At 29.3% G+C, this 23,556-nt stretch overlaps 1 protein-coding gene and 1 long non-coding RNA gene across 2 annotated transcripts; both read left to right on the top strand.

Moving 5' to 3' along the window:
* Nucleotides 1–159: 159 nt before the first annotated feature.
* On the top strand, nucleotides 160–22,711 carry CkIIbeta (casein kinase II subunit beta). Its single transcript, XM_067289409.1, has 7 exons — nucleotides 160–221; nucleotides 12,293–12,389; nucleotides 14,953–15,055; nucleotides 17,291–17,406; nucleotides 21,107–21,182; nucleotides 21,279–21,468; nucleotides 21,612–22,711. Exons 2-7 carry the CDS (start codon nucleotides 12,318–12,320, stop codon nucleotides 21,718–21,720), a joined length of 666 nt encoding a protein of 221 aa, XP_067145510.1. The 5' UTR covers nucleotides 160–221; nucleotides 12,293–12,317; the 3' UTR covers nucleotides 21,721–22,711.
* On the top strand, nucleotides 9,098–9,756 carry LOC136968055 (uncharacterized). The gene is made up of 2 exons (XR_010879590.1): nucleotides 9,098–9,156; nucleotides 9,338–9,756. It is a non-coding gene; the product is annotated as an uncharacterized lncRNA (long non-coding RNA).
* Nucleotides 22,712–23,556: the final 845 nt, after the last annotated feature.

Here is a 23,556-nt window from a genome sequence, read left to right as displayed (position 1 = left end):
GCGAAATATAACAAAACGGAACAAAATACGTATATACATATAAATTTATATTAAGTATTAAGATTTGTTTTTAAAATAAAATTTTAATGTATTATTTATTCCATTTATAAATTAATTTATATATATTATTTCAAGTGTATATTTAATTTAATTTATATGTTTCATTTCGCCATTTATTTCGATCCAGTCGTGTTGATCTTCAGGATCGCAGAAGGAAAAAGGTTTCTTAGTCTTTTGTATTTTTAATATAAGGCATTTAAATTTTTTGATATTTATATATTTAAGATTAAATTCGATTTAAAATAATTAATATATATCAAAATATGGATGAAACTATCTTTAAAATTTTATATTTTTCAAAAATTTAAATTAATGGTGGATCATGGTCTTTTCACTTGTGTTAATCTACAGTTGAAAAAATAAAAGAATTATTTTAAATATTAAATTAATTTGTTAATTAAATCCATTTCAATCAAGTTATGTGGAGTTTTATTTCATCATTTTAAATATTTTTAATTAAAATTTTTTACTATTTTAAAGTTATGAATATTAAAATGTGTATTTTCAAAATTATTTATGATTACATTAATTTTATAAACAAAACATTTCACATTTTGACTGTTTATTGAATTGCTCAACTTTATCTACAATGCTTTTAATATAAGAGAAGGAAAATGAAAACTTAATTCCCGGAATCATATTAATCCATGAAAGGTCCTTGACTCTCTGATTCAAGACTATGCTTTTTGAGTTAAACAAATTACATTTGGTTAAAGCATTTTAGTCTAAATTGTATTTATGGAAAACATCTGTTTTAAAAGAAAGATGGGCGAGGTGTACTCAGGATTGCCAGATTTCTATAACTGGATTAAAGAATGCTTTAAAATTGATTAATGCTACCGCTCTCCGACTTCCGCTCCGTTACATCCTACCACGAAGAGATAAAACACCATTTATTGGACTAGAATGATATAGTAAATACTTCACTCTAAAGCCTTAAATTATTTTCCTGTAACGATTAATTCAAAACAATTTTTTTGAAAAATTTTTAAATAATTTTTAAATGCAAGAAAGCTCTCACGTTTAAAAATTATTTAAAATTTTTCAAAAAAATCACTGTTCGATTTAAGCATTCTGTCAACAAATATAGAATCGAGATCTGAAGATCTTCAATCGAAGATCGAAAATGTTAGTTAAAAAAACTGTTTTGAATTAACTGTTATTGGAAAATAATTTAAGGCTTTAGAGCAGTGGTTCTTAACTTTTCTGAGGTTGCAGAACACCATTCGTATATAAGTATTAGACGTTAATGGTGCGGTTTTTTGTATATATTGCTTAAGTATCAATTTCCCTTGAAAATTTTCTTTTTTTCAATAGATTAATTGATTTAACTTCACAGTTAGTTTAACCGTAGTTATTTCGTCTGTACCGCATTTCATCAGAGACAAAGACTATTGGGTTTTATTCACATTATTCTTTATTTCACTATGCATTTCGGGTGCAATCTTTTCCGTTTATTTTGCGCCCCTCATCAGGTGTTACATTTCTACAATTGGTAGAGAATACATTTGTTACATTAATTATTGTAGACGGGTTTCTTAATATATATAAGTTATAAAAGATTATTACAGTTTTTTTGGACTAGTCATAAAGAGTTATTACAATTATTATAATTATTACATTATTTAGATTGATTTAACACAAATTAATGTAAGGGATTATTTCAAATTTTATTATTGTTAGTATTATTCGGTACTAACCTTTTTTAAGACCATTCCGTTATGAGGTGTTTATGTCACCGTCCCCCGAGGCATTCACACCTCATAATGGAATGGTCTTAAAAAAGGTTAGTACCGAATAATACTAACAATAATAAAATTTGAAATAATCCCTTACATTAATTTGAGTTAAATCAATCTAAATAATGTAATAATTATAATAATTGTAATAACTCTTTATGACTAGTCCAAAAAAACTGTAATAATCTTTTATAACTTATATATATTAAGAAACCCGTCTACAATAATTAATGTAACAAATGTATTCTCTACCAATTGTAGAAATGTAACACCTGATGAGGGGCGCAAAATAAACGGAAAAGATTGCACCCGAAATGCATAGTGAAATAAAGAATAATGTGAATAAAACCCAATAGTCTTTGTCTCTGATGAAATGCGGTACAGACGAAATAACTACGGTTAAACTAACTGTGAAGTTAAATCAATTAATCTATTGAAAAAAAGAAAATTTTCAAGGGAAATTGATACCATTCGTATACTTATTACATAGAGCATTAGCATCAATATATTAAAAAATTGATAAGCAATTCCATGTTTACTATTCTCAGGAAACAATGAAGCAATAAAGTAATAAACTTTAATATATTGAATAAAATAAAAACACGAATTGTGTACAAATATAGCAATGGGAATAAATTTGAATAAAAACTTTGAAATCTTTTCTTTTGTGAACACTCGAGGTAGGTTTGTGGAACGCCTGTGTTCCATGGAATGCTGGTTAAGAACCACTGGTTTAGAGTGAAGTATTTACCACAAAAAAGTAAAATTGAATGATTTTTTAGTTAATAACTAAATGTTACGTTTATATTTTTTAGATTTTGATTAAAACATCCATTTTCACATTGAATATAAATATCTGCCAATTTTAGTTTAGTTTCAAATTTAAAATATTTAATAGTAAATTGTAGTTTTCCGTGGAAAAGGATAAGGGTTGATATACAAGTATCATAAGGATAGGCATACACTTGTATGGAAATCTGCCACTGCCGTTACGAAACACGGGTACTAAGAAATGAATGTAAAGGACAAATTGTGTCCATTCTGGTTTCAATAAAGGACAAGGACAGTTTAGCTAAAATAAGGATTTTTCTTTGAGATAAAGGACATCTGGTAACTTTAGGTTTCATTGTAATGAAAATAAATAAAAAAACTTTGAACAAGAAAAAATTATTTAAGTGTTTTGATATTTACAATATTTACAAAGTAATCTTCAGAAAATAATGCTGATTGAGGTAAAATACACTTAGACCTACATGAATATTTTAAATTTGAAATAAAAGTATTAAAATGCATAAAATTATAGGCATAGTATTACTAAGTGCCAATGCTATGGAGTGTCAGCACTTCATAATGTTTAAAAACTGAAAACAAACGTCATTGCTAAAACCTGATACATTATAAAACTACAAGCCAACCAATGCCGCATGTCGTCGGGCTAGATAACGGCTATAATACTAATTAAATTATATAATTAAAAATTACAATTATTAAATTTATTAAAAGATGATACCTAACGCCTCCCTCTAGTACCAAATTGTTTCATAATTTATTATTATAGCCGTTATCTAGTCCGACAACATGCGGCATTGGTTGGCCTGTAGTTTAAAAACTGTTTGTGTTTGTTTAAAATTAACAGAGTTTTCCAAATAAATAAAGCTTTATTTATTTGGAAAACTTTATAAATGTAATTATGCATTCTAAAGAATTCAGAAAGCTTCTAACTGAGGAAGATCAGTAAAATCTGATTGAAAACATTTTTATTAGAATAAATTTGTAGCTGGATTTATCAAGGTTTAGTTTATTTGTTTATTTTGAACAATCCAGTTTTTCCACCTGCTTAAATAAATAAAGCTTTGGATTTGACACTGTTTTTAACAGTCTTACTTTAAAAATAACACACTAAACAAATTGTTTAGTGTGTTATTTTTGAAGAATTGGCCTGAGATGTAGTAAAAGTTCTATTAACAGTCTTACTTTGTTCCACAATGGAAGATATTTATTGTTTAAAGCTATTTTAATAAGTTCAGTAATTTTTATCTTCTAAGGTAGGGAGAGAAGGGGTTAATGTTCTCAAATAGAGATTACCAATTTAATTAATGACTCAAATATATGTAATGTTTAGTGTATTTTAAATTACAAAAACTGTACAATTCAGGGAGAAGTTTTGGAAAAAGAATTCTTCAACAGTCTTAAATGGTTATCAAGTTAGACTGTGTATGTGGGGAATACAGGGATGGGATGCAAATGTTAGAGTGAAAATAAAGTGCACTCCATCTGCACTACAGCCTTGAACTTAATTATGACTGTTTAAGACAGTAAAAAAGTTTATTCTCCAAAACTTCCTGCTGAATTATAAGATTTTTGTGATATAAGTTAGTAATCACTTTAATTGGATAAAATATATGTTAAGTGTACTTAAAAGATGATTTAAAAAAAAAAAAAGAATTGCATATATTTTGTTCTAGATGTATTGGAATTTAAGCCTTAAGAATTCTATCTTCAGAAACTTTGTAGGTTGATTTTATAAAGCATTTTCAGTCAATATCAAGTCAGCAAAGTCAGCAATATTTCCTCGGTACTTTGTAAAATTATTCACTATAAAACCTCTACCATAATTTAATTCATATAAAAATTTGGTTAATATTACCTGTGGTTCCAAGATGGCGGCTCGTCTCTGATTCCGGCAAATAGAAGAAGGGAAACAGTGGAGACGCACGTTCTAACCTAACCTAGCCTATTCTAATAAATTACCATAATTATTACCAACAAAATTATTAGAATAGGTTAGGTTAGGTTGGAACGCGCGTCTCCACTGTTTCCTTGCTGGAATCAGATGAGCCGCCATCTTGGAACCATAGGTAACATTAATCAAAAATTTTTATCCAAGATGTATTTATTGAATATTTTTATAACTTTGTTAAGTTTCCAAAACAAGTTTTCTTATGGTTTTTACCTTCCAGTATATTTATAGATACTTGTCAGATATTGGATTTTTTTTGTTTTAAATTATTAGAAATTAAGTAGCCTGAAATAAAATCCACTCGTTTCAGTATATAGCTGAACCTGAACTAATGATTGTGTTGTTATTTTTAAGACACTATAGATTACCAGTCTCAGTTAATGCAATTTGAAAAATTTGTAGACTTATAAATTCCCATTGTCATTCATCTGTTGTCTGTTCTTTAATTTTGAGAACATAGTTAGAAAGATGTAAGTTGAGACCAGATATGGAAAACTTAGGGGCAGGAGGACCCAATTAACTACGTACGAACTTCTGGTTTGGACCGAAAGTCGCATTAGTTTAATTCGGAAATTTTCCCCGAAAGGAGGTAGGTAGATCATTGGCATGACACTATTGCTAGCAGAAAAGTGTGATGTACGGGGCAAAAACACTTAATTCGAGGTGGAGAGCATATATTTTAAATTAAATTAATTAAAAATTGCAGCCTGGCATTGTGACAATATCACAATAAATAATTGCTTGTATTTTATATTATATTTGTAATTTTAAATAAAAATTAAAAGTAAAGATTACAGAACTTTATGAAAGTTTATCACGTTCGGGTAAATGATGGAAATTATTTTAATCTTAACATAATATTTATATATTATAATAAAAAACTGTCAAAATTGTCCTTAAGTTCGTTTTATTTCTGATGAGCTTACATCAGAAATAAAACAAACTTAAGGACAATTTTGTCATTATTATAGGAGTAGATTAATTATGTTTAATTACTCTCATCTTGTTTTCAGAAGTTATCTGATTTAAAGCATAGTTTTTGAATAGTTTTGAATTTTATTTAACTGTATTTTTTGAAGCAATAAATTAAAGAAAGATTCAACTCTAATAGTCAATATATTTAAAAAATCATCTGAAGAACTAGAAGTCAAAAATCTGGTTTACAGTTTTCCTCCTTGGCTCTTTACCTATATTAAAATGCATAATAGTAATTGGGCAATTAGATTTGTTTGGAAAATTGACACCTCTACCAGGCATTTGAAAGATGTATTATTAAGATACATTCAGAAAACCTTCAGGAAATCACAGAATGTTTTGTCCTGTCCAGTATGAATTAACCAAAGGTTGATCTATAAGCTAAGAAAGATATTAACCACTGCAGGTACTCCTCACTTTACGACCGAGTTCCGTTTCGACAACTATGTCATTAAGCGAATTAGTCGATAAGTGAAGAGCCTGCGTCGGGAATATAGGATCGTTGTAAAATTATACAAATTATGCAACAAACCTCAAATTTATTCATAAAAAGACTATTATAGTATGCTTAGTGCGCATGTCACCATCCGCCACTGACCGACACTCAAACTGAGAAAGGGGGATTCCCCGAATTGCAGATCGAAACTCGATTGGTAAGTGCGAGTGGTCGTTAAGCAGATAGGTCGTAAAGTGAGGAGTACCTGTAGTTTATTGCATTGTATACATTTTTAAAACAACAGGATTATCCATGTTAACTGTATAATACATAGGATAGAATTTAGATTTGACAAAGATTGGACTAACATCAGGAGTCCGTTATATAAGAACTGTAAAGATTTATGCACTTATCCCAGTGCTTCATGAGGTGACAACACTGGTTTTTCAAGTCTGTTTTTTAAGAGTTAAGCTCCAGATTTTGGTTCTTCGTCTGTTTCAAACCTCTTCCTGTCGAGAAACTTTTTTCTTTGGGTTAAATGGGTGGTAGTCACTAGACACTAGGTCAAAGCTGTAAGGTAGATCTGGCAAAAGTTTCCAACCAAAGGCTGAAATGTTTTCTACAATCATCTGTGCTTGCAATCTGATAGCTGCTCATCATGTAGCCTCGTTTACCTTTGAATATTTTGCACCATTGTGAAATGTTTGAATAATTCATACAATCTTCGGGATACACTTCAAACATTTGGTATGGATTATGATAGTTTTCATCATTTCATCCAAAACAGTTACACCCCAGCTCTCTATTACTCTGTAGTTGATGATGCCATTTTAAACTAACTACAGTGCTTGCCTGCAAGATGACAGCTGCTGTCTGAACAATGCTGGGGTAGAGAAAAAGGGTGTACTTTATATTTATAGTTCTGCTGTTTTTTATTTTTATTGTCTTCAAATTTGAATTAAAAAATTAATGCAGTAGAAAAGAAAAGGAATTAATTTTTGAAATACCCTCATGTTTTAAAAAGTTTTTGAACTAATCAGAAAGAATGAAGCAACGAGCTTCTTGAAAGATGATAAATGATGTTGATAATAGGGTAATGAACCTTTTACGAAATTAAAGAGAAGACTAAATGAGATTAATATTGTTCAAACCAAGGTAATGAATGAATTTATTAAATTCAAAATAGATAAATTTGTTAAGGGTGAAAAATCGGATATTTATGAAACATAAGCATGTAATAAGAATAAACAAGAAAAAATGAAGTGTAAAATAAATATGAGGAAGTCTTTAAAAGAAAATTAGAAAACATCAGCAATACTTTCTAATAGGAAATAACACAATTACATTTGCTAATACAGCGTTAAAAAATACATCAAAGTTGAATGATCTGAAGCTAAAATAATACAATGTATAACAGATAAGTTTCTAGTTCACCTAGCCGAAGAATTAAGGAAAGAAAACATTTTTGAAAGAGAAAATAATGTAAAAATCTGAAAAAAGTAAATAGGGATTGAAATTTTGAATATGGGTTATTATCCAAATAATCTAAATGATGCATTTATTTGGTTTTATAAAATATTTTTTAATTGAGTTTATGGAAAAGTTTATAGCATTAAACAAAAGCAAAAAAATATATTATGAACTAATAAGTTTAATCAGGTTTTAGACAATGGTTTTAAGACTGTTTATCATTGAACTGTATTTGAAGCATGAAATTTGAACTAATTAAAAAAAAAAATAGAATTCAAATATTGAAACCCATTTATTTTAAATCAGATGATTCTAAAGATCAGTGGCGTAGCGACGGGGGGCAAGGGGGTCTATCATGCACCGGGCGCCCAAATGGTCTCCAAGACAAGCTATATGTGTTTCTGGAGGGAGAGGGGGTGCCAATAAAGTGTTGTGTCCCGGACACCAGTTATGTTTGCTACGCCACTGCTAAAGATGAAGTATTTTTTGAAAATTCTTAGTTAAAAAAGATTATTTGACTCCTTACATTTCATTGATAATTTAAAGGTTCATAGTACAGTACATTTTTTAGCATTCTGTTTTCAATATATTTAACAACAAGATTATATGCTTTTGTTTTTTAATCAAAGTAAACTTTCCAAAAATGTGTACAAAATAAAATAAAATGTAGATGAATTTTATTTAATTATTTTATTATTTATTAATTATTAACAATATTCAGTAGATAGATTACCTTGTTTTATATTTCTAACAGTGCATTCTTCATGAGACGTTTATTTGATTGTTCCTTCATTTTATATTTTATTTCTCTCTGTTTATTGATGCTCAAAGACAACAACAATGCTTGAATGGAGTAAAATTAGAATAAAAATGAAAATTCTTGCAAATGTTTTTAAGCAGTTAATCCGACTTCAGGTAAGAAATGCTCTAAATCAGTCATGAGCAACCTATTACCTGTGAGGTCCTGATATGCAGCTACCTAGGCTTCAATAATGTATGAGGGCATTTTTTCACCTTCCGATGGTCCATAAAACAAAGACAAGTGTAAATAAAAAAAAATGAATTTATTACCAAAAGTTGGGTACAGACATGGTTACTTTATGACATAATCACTGTAAAGATTGAGGTATTTGTCATATCTGTGGACGAGCTCTTCCATCCCCTCTTCATAGAATGTTGCCACCAGTGAATTGAGATGGCCTTAACAGTGTTGTTTTGAAGATCGTGATTAGTCTTAAACCTCTGCCCTCCTAGCCACGTTTTCAGTTCAGGAAAGAGGCGGTCTTCACACATTAAAAAGTTCCAAGCTGGGCAGTAGTATTCACCACCTTTAAACACCCAGCGTATAGCCCTGTGTGAGCCTGCAGGTTTTGAGGGCGTAAATTCGAGAGTTTAAAGGGGTTCATGACTCGCAAGTTTAATAGGAAATCGATCGGATGTTGATTACACATTCGATCCGATCAGAAAGAGAAAACAAAAATCCAAGTCATCGCGATCAGATCAGAAAGAGAAAACAAAAGTCCCAGTCATCGCGAGTCAGCAAATTAGTCATCGAACATTGAATAATAGACTGGCTCAGTGCCAACAATGATCGTATAAAAACCCGATCAACTCTGGAAAGGGTGCGATCATTCAGGAAGGTCTGAATCCAGTGTCTCCAGTCCCGGACATAAGACTGATTCCAGCTTCCATAGTCCAGGCGGTCGTCGCATACTCCCATTGGACCACATATTAAGGTATATTGACGTAACCTTTGTAAACTCTCTCCCACTAGAAGTTAGACACGTGACCAATTTATTGGTTAGATCACCGTTAGCGATAGGGATATTTTATCCGCATTTTAGCAGTAGTTATCGTTATATCTTTATTGTATGTTCACTTTTGTTATTTAATAAACCTTTATTGTTATTTGTAAAGCCTGTCTCCTGTCAAAGTAAGGACGTCTGTCAACTTACTGACACACCTCCCCACTCACTTTTTGCCCTTCTAGCCATCCAACGACAACGAGGTCGGGTTTTACCAACCCGTGCAGCATAAGTGGTCAGCGAGGTTTCCCCCCCGACCCTCTGCTTATCTCTCATCTGATTTAGCGCCGAACAACTTCCACCTCTTTCCTGAACAGAAAAAGTGGCTAGGAGGGCAGAGGTTTGAGACTAACAACAATCTTCAAAACAACGTTAGGGCCCATCTCAAATCATTGGAGGCAACATTCTATGATGAGGGGCCAGAAAAGTTTGTCTAAAGATATGACAAATTCCTCAATCTTCATGGTGATTATGTCGAAAAGTAACCACGTTTGTACCTAACGTTTGGTAATAAATTCATTTCGTTATTTACACTCGTCTTTTTTTTATGGACCGTCGGTGGTTGAAAAAACATCCTACGTATATATTCCTGTTTTCTGTTTCATACTATTATGCAACCCTAATGAAGCTAATATTTGTGACAAAAGAAACACTCAAACTAAATGTGACAAGTAAATTATATATTACTAGTTTGCTCATCATTGGCACACATGATTTTAATACTTCATGTACTAGCAGTTATGAAGTAGGTTGGTATGTTGCCATTCAGCAGAATTAAAGCCTGAAATGTGGTGAGAAAAAATGTATATGACCTTTACAAAAATACTTTATTATCTTTGTTATTATTTAAAACAAATGCCTGAAAGTATTTGTTTTAAATAATAATAATGTTTCATGTATTCTGAAAAACAAGAAACAGGTATTGCTCAAGACAGATTCAGGGGACTAAGAAAGTTTTTGGAGAATGTTACTCACTTACCATACAATTACTTTAGTAACCTAATCTCACCTATTAAAGTCACAACATGCATTATTATATTTACTTTTAAGTAACAAAAAACTGATTACTTTGGTATCAAAAGGGTACTGCAGCACCATAAGCAGCACCCCCGGTATGTGTTGTTGTGCAGGGTGTGGTTTCACCCTGCCCTACAACATACTGTTGCTAATCTGGACAATTTTTTTCATGGAGATGTTCTGGGATTAGTAAGAGTATACATATTTGTCCATAAAGTATTACAGTATGTTATATACTAAGTTGAATACTGAACTTTTATTTTATATTATAGTACATACATACATAAAATATAAAAATATTGCAAGAAATGCATATTGATTTCTAATACTAAACAGACGTAGGCAATCTGAGTGTAAGATTGTAAAAAATATTCTGTTCTCTGTTTACTGACATGAAAAACTGCCTGAAAAATTGCCCAATTCGTGATAAATTGTTCAATCTAGTAACTCTGGATGGGATGCAATGTCAAGCAATGTCCAGATTAGTGAGTGTATGCTGTATTTTAACACTAATACTGAGTTTTGGTATGGTCTTGTGAGTATTTTATAATTTAAATTTGACATTTGTGATAGAATGGAACTATGAACTTCTTAATAGAATAGAAATAAAAATTAGACAATTTTATTTTCAGGAATTTTTCTGAAATAACTGAATAAAACGCTTAAATTTAATTAGTTTTTATTCTTATTTCTATATTAAACTTCTGCAGAGTAATCTGGTATTAATAGATAATAAATGGCCTTATTTTTGGTTTAAAATTCGTATCTCAAATGATTTATCAATTTGATTATTTTGTTAATCAGTATCAATTTTAAGATAGAAAATTATTTATAGTAACTCAAATTAAATTACACATTGTGTGTATTGATTACAATGATTAGAAAGTTAAGAATTAGCATCATATTCATTGCATTTACAGTAATACCTTGGTTATCATTGGTTTTTTTTGTAAAAAATTTGTCTCAGTTTTCGGTCGATTGCCTCGAATTTTGTCGGCATGCTCGAGTGATTTGATTATAGGTTATTACCTAAAATGAAAACAAATTAAAATAATGTCTATATATAAAGCCTTAAGTAGATAATTTGATATGCTGTCTTATTTGTTTTCTAAGACTAAAAAGTCAAAAGCGTACAAATCTAACTAAAATACTTCTGGATGAATCAATCCAGATACAAAAATAACCTTAATATAGCACCGTCAGATACTTTAATTCAATGCAGACAAATGTTTTTGACCTAGTGATAGGTCTGTATCAGTTCCATATCACTTTACATTGTATGTTGGAATGTAAAGTGATACGGCATTTAATTATGCTTCATCGAAGTAAAATGTTTGCTAGCATTATATTATGTTTATTTTCATATGTAAATCTTAACCTTAAGTAAAATGCTTCTTTGATGGAAAGATACTATATATACCGGATTCTAAATTAGAATTTTATGTTTTAATTAAAAAATATTTTTACTTTAAATAATCTTTGATAAAATAGGAGTATATGTCTTAAAAGAATAAGAAATAAAGTGTATATTATGCCAATACATCGCCAACTGCCGTAAATAATCGGGCTAACTTTTGGATATAAACGATTAAAGATTAGAAAATAAATTTGACACTTGAGGTAGGTGTTAGGTGCCATCTTATTAAAATTAATAATTATTATAATTTAAATAATTTTAGATTAAACTGGAAGAAAAGAATCGGTGCAGGTAGCATAACTGGCAATGCGACCGCACGGTAAGTGGGAATTGCGGGTTCGAGCCCCACTTCGGGCCGATTCTTTTCTTCCAGTTTAATCTAAATTATTTAAATTATTATAATTATTAATTTTAATAAGAGATGGTGCCTAACGCCTACCTCAAATGCCAAATTTATTTTCTAATCTTTAATCGTTTATATTCAAAAGTTAGCCCGATTATTTACGGCAGTTGGCGATGTATTGGCTTAATGTTATCGGGTTTAGTACGATGTTTATTTGTATAAAGTGTATTTAACCAAAAAGCTTGAATAGGGAAAAAATTTGATTAATGATAATTTTCTATTACTGTTAGGATCTGTGAAAATTAAATAATTGAGATGAGTTCATCAGAGGAAGTCTCATGGATTTCTTGGTTTTGTGGTCTTCGGGGTAATGAATTCTTTTGTGAAGTAAGTATATACGATTTAAAATTTGTTTGATTTTATTATGAATTTCAGTACTACTAGGGTTTTATTTTGGATGTAGGTATTTTTAAATATTAAACAACTTCTACATGTTCACAATAATTATAAACTGTTAGTATAGAACTTAATAACTTGACAGTAGAGGTGCAAAATATGTCTTATCGCATAATGGCTCAGTCTCGGAGAAATTTGTGGAAGAAAAAGTAATACGACAAAAGCCGCAGAAAGTGGAGTAGTGCGTTTTAAAAGTGAAATTTAAGCGTCATTTACTTTTTTCCAATCAGTTCGGTTATTTATTACATTGCCTCCTACTTACATGGTTATGCAGTTGTAGTAAGGATGACAGACTTGCTTAGTGAACGATTTTGATTTCTATAAAAAACAAACTGAAAAATAAAATACATTTCTATTTCAAGTCTTTTCAACACTATTTCATGAGTGAAATTTTCTCAGCTCAAATTAAAACAAAATATTCACTTGTTCCTTGCACAGAAAATTTATAAATGAATAATTTCTATTTAAAAACTTTTTTGAATTGTCACAATTAAATAACAAAGTATTTGTTTTATCGTCATTTTATAAGCATTATTTTTCATAGTATTTTGTAGATTTATTATAAAATAAAAAAAATATTAATATCAAAATATAGTCACATTTTCAAAAACATAAGTAAAAAATAATAATAGTCAGTCAAAAACTCTAAAAAAGTTTATCTTTTTTGCAAAAAATTGGTTTATTTCTTAAATATTTTAAAAAAGGAATTGCATGACTCGTCATCCTAAATAAGTTTTGCATTTTTGGACATCAAAAATACCGTTAATTGGTGCCTCGTACAGAAAATAGATTCTTTACGGTGACGAATTCAATTTTATTTCTATTAATGAACGTAGTACATCAAGTTTATAATTTTGTATGTTATCCTATTTTAATTTTAAAACTTTTTACATTAATTTATTAGCTTAGTGTTGCAGCAAATTATACGATAGGCTTATTTGACTATTTGTATGATTTAATTTGAATTTTCAAAATTATATAATAATGGTTATTCATTCATTTAAAAATTATTTTATTTTGTGTGCTAATATGCTATAATTTTCAGGGAAATTTTGGGTCCTGAAAATATTCTGCACCTCTGCTTTAAAATTTCAATAAATATATTCTTTTCTGGAAAATTTAACTTATAAAAAAAAAATGCAATAATTGAACTGGCAAAATTCCATAATTCATTCAAAATAAAAATAGACATTGTAGAAGTATAATTAACTATTTATTTAAATCGTATAAAGAGAATAAGTCATAAAAAATCAAAGTTATATATTTACCAGAATATTTTTCAAACTATCATTCAGTTTCTTCTCAAGTAAAAGTTGGAAATTATCTGAAGAGGATATATATATATATTTTAACTTTGATCTGTGCACACTGAGAGAGCCTTTTTACTGTAATCATTATAGATTCAGACAGGCTCACGATGGGGACGACCGAGCGGCAAGAGATTGGGCTTGACATATCTAGAACAGACTGCCGTGAAAAATTCCTGGGCTTGCTCGTCCAGATTTGATCTTGTGCTTCTTAGAGTGATAGGATGATGCCTCACTACTGTAGCCATTCAGCCATCAAATATTAAAGATATTTAAAAGCAAAATATTAAAATTATTTAATATTTTAAATATAATATCATAGAATTAAATAATTCATGTTTTTTTTTAACTTGTCACCACTGGATAAATCAACATACTTTTTCTGTTTCACACCTGTTTAGACATTCGATAAGTCGGCTCCCCTCCTGAATGAAAATGAGTTTACACTGTACAGTAAGCTGTGTGGTGTGAACTCATTTTTCAGGAGGGGGAGTCGACTTATCGGACATCGAAAAAGTATGTTGATTTATCCAGTGGTGACGAGTTAAATGATGTCGAGTAAACCGAGTTTTTTAACATTAATAACATTAATGCCTATGTAAGTCGGCCGGGACCACAGAAAATTGACTACTTAACCGATGGTGTCGAGTTATCCGGGTGTCGACTTATGTGGAGTTGACTGTATATATTATTATTATTATTATATATAATAATAATATATATATATATATATAATAATAGAACATTTGTTTGTTATTATATATATATACAGGGTGGGCCAGCGAAAACGAAACGGCAGAGTGTTCGTGTTCGTCCAAGCAAATCGCTCGGACAGGTCGATTTTATTCTCGAGGGGACATCTTTTGCAATAAAGTTTTTGCGAATCTGAAAATTAACTAAACAAACAATTTTTTCGGAATAAATGTTTGTTTAGTTAATACAAAATAAATGAGTTTTTAAACTTTTTTGTTGTCTGTTGTATTCAGAATCGCAAAAACTTTATTGAAAAAGATGTCCCCTCGAGAATAAAATCGACCTGTCCGAGCGATTTGCTTGGACGAACACGAACACTCTGCCGTTTCGTTTTCGCTGGCCCACCCTGTATATATATATATATATATATATATATATATATATAATAACAAACGAATGTTCTATTAATTATTATTTGATCTTTTTTTTTGTAGGTTGATGAAGATTACATTCAAGATAAATTTAATTTGACAGGACTTAGTGAGCAAGTTCCGCATTACAGACAAGCTCTAGACATGATTTTAGATTTAGAACCAGGTGTGTAAAATTTTATAAAAATATATTTAAAGAAAATTGATTAGATTTTTTTAACTATTAGAAATGTATTTTCTGAACAAAAGTATTTTCTTTCCTTTTCTCTATCTATAATTATTAAGTCTTACTTCTGCAGAATATTAGCAAGTTGTGCAAAAAATTATTGTGTAATTTTATACATTTATTTTATAACAACAATACCACAGTAAACCCCTGCCAACTTAGACTAATAGGAGGTGTAGGTTGTCTGAGTTTATGAAATTCCAAGTTAGTGGGAACCCCAATAATGTGGAAAATAACAAAGTCCATATACAGGACAGAAATTTATTACAGTCGGCTCTATACGGAAGTTTCACTGAGCTGAGATTACACTGCTGAATTTATTATTGTAGGAAGTGAGCTCAAAATATTTCACGACAGTACGATGTAAGCAATGTACAGTCTTTAGTAACTTATTGACTATAGTAGTTTGCACAGTATTAGAAAGATTTCCAGATACCAAAAATACTCATTAATTATAATTTTTCTAATTTTGTAAAGAAATTTTAAATTGCTGTTTTGAAAAAATTTGCCAGTTATGCAAAGTCCAAATTAGCAGAGGTTTACTATATTTTAAAAAATTGTTTGACCTTGTGCGTATTTTTTTTTAACATACGTAATTATCATTTTTGTTTGAGTGTATCATTTGTTTATAGAATAAAAACTAAGTCGATTAATTACCTAATTCTCTATCAGATTTTTATCATTGTGTTAACACTGTAATGTATCATGTTTTCTTGATAAAGTATGTATCTAGTTATTATTAGCTACAAATTATAAATCATACTTGTATTTGTGGTTTAAATGATGCTTTTCCTTATTATTGATTTCAATTCAAAATAACAGATAAAAAATTAATAAGCTGTTTAAAGAATATTTTATATATTTAAATGTTTTACTTAAATACATTTTGATAATGCATTATCAAAACACATTTCTGTCTTACATAGTTATAAGCTATGTAAGACAGAAATAATCACTGGATTAACTAATTGTTTTGATAAAATAAAGAAGCCAAACAAAATCATTGCAGTAATGAGCAGGAATTGATTGACTGTAGATAAATAAAATGCTTTAAGAGAGAATTCTTTACTTGAATTATTATATTTCATTGATTACAGTGACATCAATTTTATGTTTTCAATTTTTATTATTTTGAATATTAGATATATTATTAAATTTTCTATTTTTAAGTGCTAACTATAAATGTACAGAATAGTTTCTATTACAAAACAATTATATCTAATTGTGTTTGTTAGTATATGTTAGTACAGTTTTTTTTTTCCATTATTAGTGTGAGGATGGAAACTATCAAACATACACTAACAAACACAATTGAAAAAGTATGAAAAAATGATATACTCAGCATTGTATTGACATGATAAGAAATATTTAATAAATTTAAAGATATTTGCAAAAAGAAATTTTTTCTTTTCTGCAGATCTTTTCAATTCAATAGTTTAGTTTACATTAATCTATATGGAAGATCTTATTGATAGAACAATGTAAACAATGAATGACACTGTCAAAAGTATAGATATATTGATCATGTAAATAATTGACTGTAATTTTGTTAGCATTATAAATAAAATTAAACTTCTTATTGTTGTGTTGATCATATTTCTTTTCTAAGTATACTCTTGCTAATTCAACCTCTGTTTAATCTGACCACTTTTATTCTATCTGCTGCTAAATGTTCCAGCTGGGAAAAAAAGTAATCATAGATCATTTTTTAAAAACATGTCAAATTTGTAAAATAAAGATTGAAAATCCTTAACAAAATATGTGGATTTTTAGTCTCTGTATTACAAAGAAATTTTTATAAATATCCAACTTTACAAGAACTTTGTTATTCACAGTATTTTGAGAATTTTATAATTTATGTAGAATTAAAATATTTGTTTCAACTAGCCCATTTGAATATAAGTTTTGTCAGTTGGATTTTTTGATAATTATATTAACTGGTATTGCAATAACATTGATCATTACACAACACATTGTCAACAAATAAAATCAAAAAATTTTTGAAAATCTAATTTTTTTGATGGTCAATTACAATAGAAACGTGTTGAACCCTTAGAGGTTGAGAATATCTCCTATTACAGAAAAATTTAATGTCATCTTTTGTTTGTCACTCTGGCCTTCCTCCTGTATTTATGCCTGAATGATTGATTAAAACATTTTGATTTTCATTTTTAGATGATGAACTTGAAGACAATCCAAATCAAAGTGATCTTATAGAACAGGCAGCCGAAATGTTATATGGTCTCATTCATGCTCGATACATTCTTACGAATCGTGGAATTGCCCAAATGGTATGATTCTAAATTTTTAGTTTCTAAATAACAATAAGCATTAAAATTTGAAATGTTTTAGATTTATTTATGCATTCATTTATGATAATTAATACAGATATATTCATATTAATAAATTGATAATATAAACTTATCAAAATCTTAATCAGATTGCATCAAAACTTTCAAATTACCAGATTTTATGGTTATATATATATATATATTGATACAGACTATTCCAGAAAAATTTTTATATCTCTTGAAAAAATGCAAGTCAATAATTATAGATTGTATACAATGTATAGAAATAACAGTATATTTGATGATTATGTCCAATTAATAGAAGTATTTTTAAAGAGATAATATTTGATTAGTCTATAATTTGTCGTTACTACATAATCTTCATATTATTATGGAGGATCATAAAATATTGTTTTTATTAATACAGGACTAGTGATGGCTTGTAATGATATGGTCATACAGATAAAAGAGGACTGCAAAAGTTGCACAAAGTAATAGTTTTATTCACGAATTTTAATATAAAATACAATAATATGATGTAATACTTGAAGAGATGTTTTGCTAATCAATATAACAACAGTTGAAGGAGGATTGATGGAAAAACAGCACATCTTCATTAGGAAGTTCTTGAGAAAAAGAAGGATTTGTGTTTCAATTCATCAGCACATTAAAATGCAACATTTTAATAATGTAGGTGTAAAACTTGTGGGGCATGCAACTGAACTGTGAAAGTATTTTAGAAGACAAATTGATGATGCACGAATTCCAATTTGTTAATAGCTTATTCTTTTATAGGTTAGAGGGACACTGTTTTTCCACTAACATGTAAGCCTCTCAATTATTAACAAGATAAAAATTGTTCATGCCAGATGAGTGCTATTACAAAACAAATACATATTTATTATGGGTTTATGAGTTTTGCAGGATATGAAATTCTTCTTACATCATTCAATAATAAAACCAATAGGTGTGCCAGTTCTTACTTTTGAGGTTGCTAACTTCACAAATTACAGTAGAGCATCGATTATCCGAATACCGACCGACTGAAACATCGGTTAATGGAAAGCGTTCCAGTCGGCAATTTCAAATTTCCACTAGTGGGGCGGTGCTTCAATATTTGGCTCTGTGTTCGGCTACTCAAATATTATTTTTGTTGGTATTCGTGTTTTAGCTGGCAGCACTAGCGGGATCATGAGAGGGTACTTAAGGACGCGCCAGTATTTGAACGAGGCTTTTTTTTCATCGCAAGTGGTGAGCTTTCCTGTTTTGTGTGGTGTTTTTCTGAGGACTGTGTGTGGGGATGTGTGTTGTGCTGAATCTGAACGTTTTTGATACTAGATTAACGTCCGAAATATAATTATTTTTGTTTTTATATTTTTCAGTATATATATTTTGTTTGTGCAAAATAAAGAAATAATTTTTAATGATATAATAACCACGATTATTATTTTAAAAAAATTTACATTAGGCTCAACATCGACAAAAATTCAACGCAAAGTGACACTCAATGGAAAAAAAATTCAACGTGGGATAGGCTAATACATTTTTTCGTACATGATCAGTTATCCGAACAACCCCAGTCCCAAATTATTTCGGATAATCGATGCTCTACTGTATTTTGTTTTAATGGTGAAATGTGCAAAATTAGACATAACAGTCCTTTCACTGTCTCAAATCCCAATTGACATCAACAAAGAAAGTACTTTTCATCTGGAATTTTTGTTTAAATACCATCCAGTGGAATCAGGTAATTCCTGTTACTTCCACACTGATTATTACCATTCCTTTGTCTTCAGATTCTCAAATTTTCAAAGGAGAGCTCTTTGAAAGTATCAGTAATACAAATTAGCATGAAGAATAAAGTGCCATTTGGTTGAGTGTAAATACAGAGGCATGCTGGGCAGACTGAGAGTCGGATACAACTTGATAAAATAATCACTAGAACACAATATATATATATATATATATATTTCATATTATCTGCAGTGAAGAATCAAATGAATCCTTAACTAATAAATGTATCTATTTCTGTATTTTATAAAGAAGCAACAAACTCTTTAAAATGGATTATGTATTTGATATTAAATATAATTTAATAAGTTTTATGCATTTTTACATCTCATAAACTGCTTTAACCTGTCAGCTGCGCACTCGATAATCCGAAACAACACCGCTGTTGCGTACAGGTTTTGTGCTTTTTTAAAGTGGTTTTTCAATTTGCGATATCTCGCTTAAAAATGGTAGTAGATATAATCTGTTTGCAGTTTTCTATCACGTACGTATTACACTTTACGATTGTTAACTTCAAAATATTATGTACGTTTAAAAAAATTAATAAAATTTAAGATTTTAAAATATTTTAAAAAATCGTTTTTTTATAAATTTTCCATTAATTTGTTACATACGTTACTTAGACATGTATATTTTTTGTCAAATAAAAAAAACTGCAGCTTGTTAAATCAACATAGAGAAATAATACGGCTTATAGATTATAACGCCGATCGACGTGGGGGGGTGGTGGCCTTTCTAAATCTAGGTTAATACACTTTTATTACTGATGATGTGTATTTGATTCTATTTATACGTTATTTAATTTATTGTATTAATAGTAGACTATAATAAGCGATTATTACTTTATTATATTAACGACTATACATGTATATCTTATGTATTACGGAAGTACCACCATAACCGGAAGTACTTTGTTTTTTGAAAGATTTATGGCTGAATGGCTTTAAAAAACAAGCTTATTTGTTAAATACGATAAATATACATAAAAATTTATTAAATTCATGCTAAAAATAGATAAGAATAACGATTTATAATTGTTTGTTTACGTTTGTAGCTGACAATGTAGCTCGAAGTTAGTATAACTTTTTCCAAGAAAGTTCCCACCCCACAAACCCAAGTCAATGCTTATTGGTAAAAGAATAATCATTTAGCTATAATATACCAATTAGAACTTAACGGGCATGCTAAATAGGATTTTATTGTCAAATGAACGAAAAGAAAGGTCTCCCATAGACTTAACATGAAATGGAGGAGTTTTGTGCCTAAATTTAAAAATACGGGGTGGTAACAAATATCTTATTTGTTGAAACAGACTTAGTCTATGTAGATAAAAGCCAATCAGTGCTTAAATCGCCACCAACTAGTTAATTACGAAAGAAAATTGACAGTTACTCCAACTGGAGTACTCCGCAACAGTTTAACGAAAACCGGTTACTCCAATAGCAGTACTCCGCAAACAACTGGTTAAATATAATAGTTCATTTGATATTGATTTTATAATTTGATTTTATCTGCTAAATTATGATCTGCAGAGCAGCCATAAAGTCTGGAAATAAGTGAATGCACATAATAAATAGTTTATTGATTATATTATATTACTATTTCTTCTTTGAAACCATGTTTTGTTGATTGTTGGACTATGAACTCAAAGTCGAGTTTTAATTAAACACTTGGCTTTATTTCCTTTTTCCATCTTCTGTAAAAGTGTTATATTACAATAAATAATATCAGTATTATCCCATGTTAGCAATGCATGATATACTTAATGCACTATGCAAATTTGAAATGAATGCAGTGCATTGATATACATTTATTAATCCAGACATTTTCCAGCCTTTATGGTCACCCTGTAGCAAAACTAATAATTAATATTTTAATATACAAATATACAAATTGTATATTATACCAGCTTGAAAAATATCAAAATGGCGATTTTGGATATTGTCCTAGAGTCTATTGTGAAAATCAGCCAATGTTACCTATTGGTGAGTGAATATTTTAATTACCTATTAGTGAGTGAGAAAAATGTTGCATTACTAGCATTATTTAATTTTTGTTGATATACTTAACAATAAATTTAGGATTATCGGATGTACCTGGTGAAGCTATGGTTAAATTATATTGTCCTAAATGTTTGGATGTTTATAATCCCAAATCTTCTCGTCACCATCATACGGACGGTGCTTACTTTGGTACAGGTTTTCCTCACATGCTTTTCATGGTTCATCCGGACTACAGACCAAAACGACCATCAAATCAATTTGTTCCAAGGTAAGGTTCTACTTAATGGTGTTAAATAATAATTACTACAAATTTTCTTAGCCAACAGCAAATGGTAATAGTTTATGATTATGAATTTACAAACTGAGTAAAAATATAATTTCAAAACATTTATTAAATCTATATATTTTTAGATTATATGGCTTCAAGATACATCCTTTGGCTTATCAACTTCAACAACAAGCTGGTGTAAATTTTAAAACACCAGTGAGGACAATGACCTTTAATAATGGGAAACGTTGACAGTCTGTACTGGAATGATAAAGATTACACATTTAAGTTTCACGTGCAACCCATGGGTTACAGTCATCATTTTAATTCCCAGGCTTTTTTGTTGATTTTTTCTCATTTACATGAATTCCAAGATATAAAATGTAAATAGTAAAATGTCAGATGCTTAAATGAAAAAGTTAGTACTATTTCAGTTTTCATTAATGTAACTTTATTTTATTTTATTATTATTTTTTTTTAGCATTTATTAATACGAAACTTAACAAACTAATATAGTTTTAATTTATCGTCAGTATTTAAGCTTGCAATTCAGGTAAAACGAGCAATGTGCACCGATAGAAAAATGTACTAAATGTTGACAAAAGATAAAATTATATTCGAAAATTTCTTTTATGTTAAATCCTTATTAGTACCATTAATTAACGTAACTTCAGTAAATTAATTTGACAAAGTTACATTTGATTTTTGTTTCAAGAGAGTAAATATTTATCAGAATTTTAATGAATTTTTGTTTTACAATAGGATTAATATTTTAGATTTTTATGCAATCGGTAATTAAATAATAGTAAGTATTCTGTGCATTTAATCTAATATATGATGAAAATGATTTAGAAAAAATATCTTGGACTTGTATTTTTCGGCAACGAAATTGAATACATTACAGCCTTTGTAATTAAAAATGATTTGATGACAAATAGGATTTAGTTTCTTTCCGATTTCTAATTTAAAAAGGAAAAAGTATTTGTTTAAAAATCTAAAGAAGTAATAAGACTGTACTTTTGGAAAGGATTATTTTATCTAATTTATTTTTGAAAAAATATTTTTTCTAAATTATTGCCTTTATACAAAAAAAAAACCAGTTGAAATACAGAATATGCATCAGATCTAGAAAATGTAATCATGATATACATCATTTTGTTTATTGGCATTATACAGAATTTTTAAAAGCAGTTCTAAATATATCTGTGTAAATTGGAAGGTAAATAAAAATCATCTTGTGTAATTTCCATAGTTTAATGATTTCACCTAAAACGTTACATATAACTTACGTTTAATATACGGCAGTGGTGGAAAGTTTGCAGCTTTACCCGACACGACAGCAAAAGCCACACTACAAGTCTAATAGAAAGAAGTCGTCGTTGCTTTCACCATACCATAAGAGTCCATTACAACCAATAATTTGCTTAGTTTGACAATTTGAATTCATGATGGCTGCACCAAGACTATAATTAAGCAACGTTGATAAGTCTATGGTCATGAAGTTCTTTGTTCCTGAAGAAGAAAGGAGCTTACATGATTCACTTTAAGATGCTTTCAACTGTAGAATAGGACTGCTTTTCCCTTAGTGATGAAGAAATGTGTGGTACATTTCAAAATAACAAACAAGCTATGCTCTAAACAGCAGGGGAGACTGAGTCAAGGCAAGCTTTTTCTGCGATACAATGTCTTTGCCCACACAGTCCTCCAAACTATGCAAAAAAGCAAGTATTTTGGGTTCAAATTGTTGGATCATTTAGCCTATTTACTGAATTTCACCACCTCAGATTATCTCTTTCCGGCTTTAAGGAAACACCTTAAGGGAAGATTTGCTTCTGATCGGGTGGTCATTAAGGCTGAAGAGAGTTTGTCTTTTTTGAAGGAACATTGTAATAAGTGTGTAGAACTGAGGAGTGATTATGTTGAATAAAATATATTTGGTTTATCAAATTTCTCTTTTCTTCTAAGAAGAATCACAAACTTTTTAGCACTCCATCATATATTTATTATTCAAGTCAGTGTTTTCCAGTATGTCAATTTGCAGACTAATACTGTGTTATTTATAATTATTATTTTGAAATTATATTATTC

Source organism: Centruroides vittatus, unplaced genomic scaffold (genome assembly GCF_030686945.1).
Source record: "Centruroides vittatus isolate TY-2023 unplaced genomic scaffold, ASM3068694v2 contig_1381, whole genome shotgun sequence".
Classification (NCBI taxonomy): Eukaryota; Metazoa; Arthropoda; class Arachnida; order Scorpiones; family Buthidae; genus Centruroides; species Centruroides vittatus.
Note: the sequence above shows the minus strand (reverse complement) of the source record. Positions and strands in the feature narration are given on the sequence as shown.

Excerpts from the sequence above, each read along its gene's own strand:
- CkIIbeta (XM_067289409.1), top strand. The coding sequence starts at position 12,318 with ATGAGTTCATCAGAGGAAGTCTCATGGATTTCTTGGTTTTGTGGTCTT. Across the intron at positions 12,390-14,952 it reads GTAATGAATTCTTTTGTGAA|GTTGATGAAGATTACATTCA; the intron begins GTAAGTATATAC and ends TTTTTTTTGTAG. Across the intron at positions 15,056-17,290 it reads GATTTTAGATTTAGAACCAG|ATGATGAACTTGAAGACAAT; the intron begins GTGTGTAAAATT and ends TTTCATTTTTAG.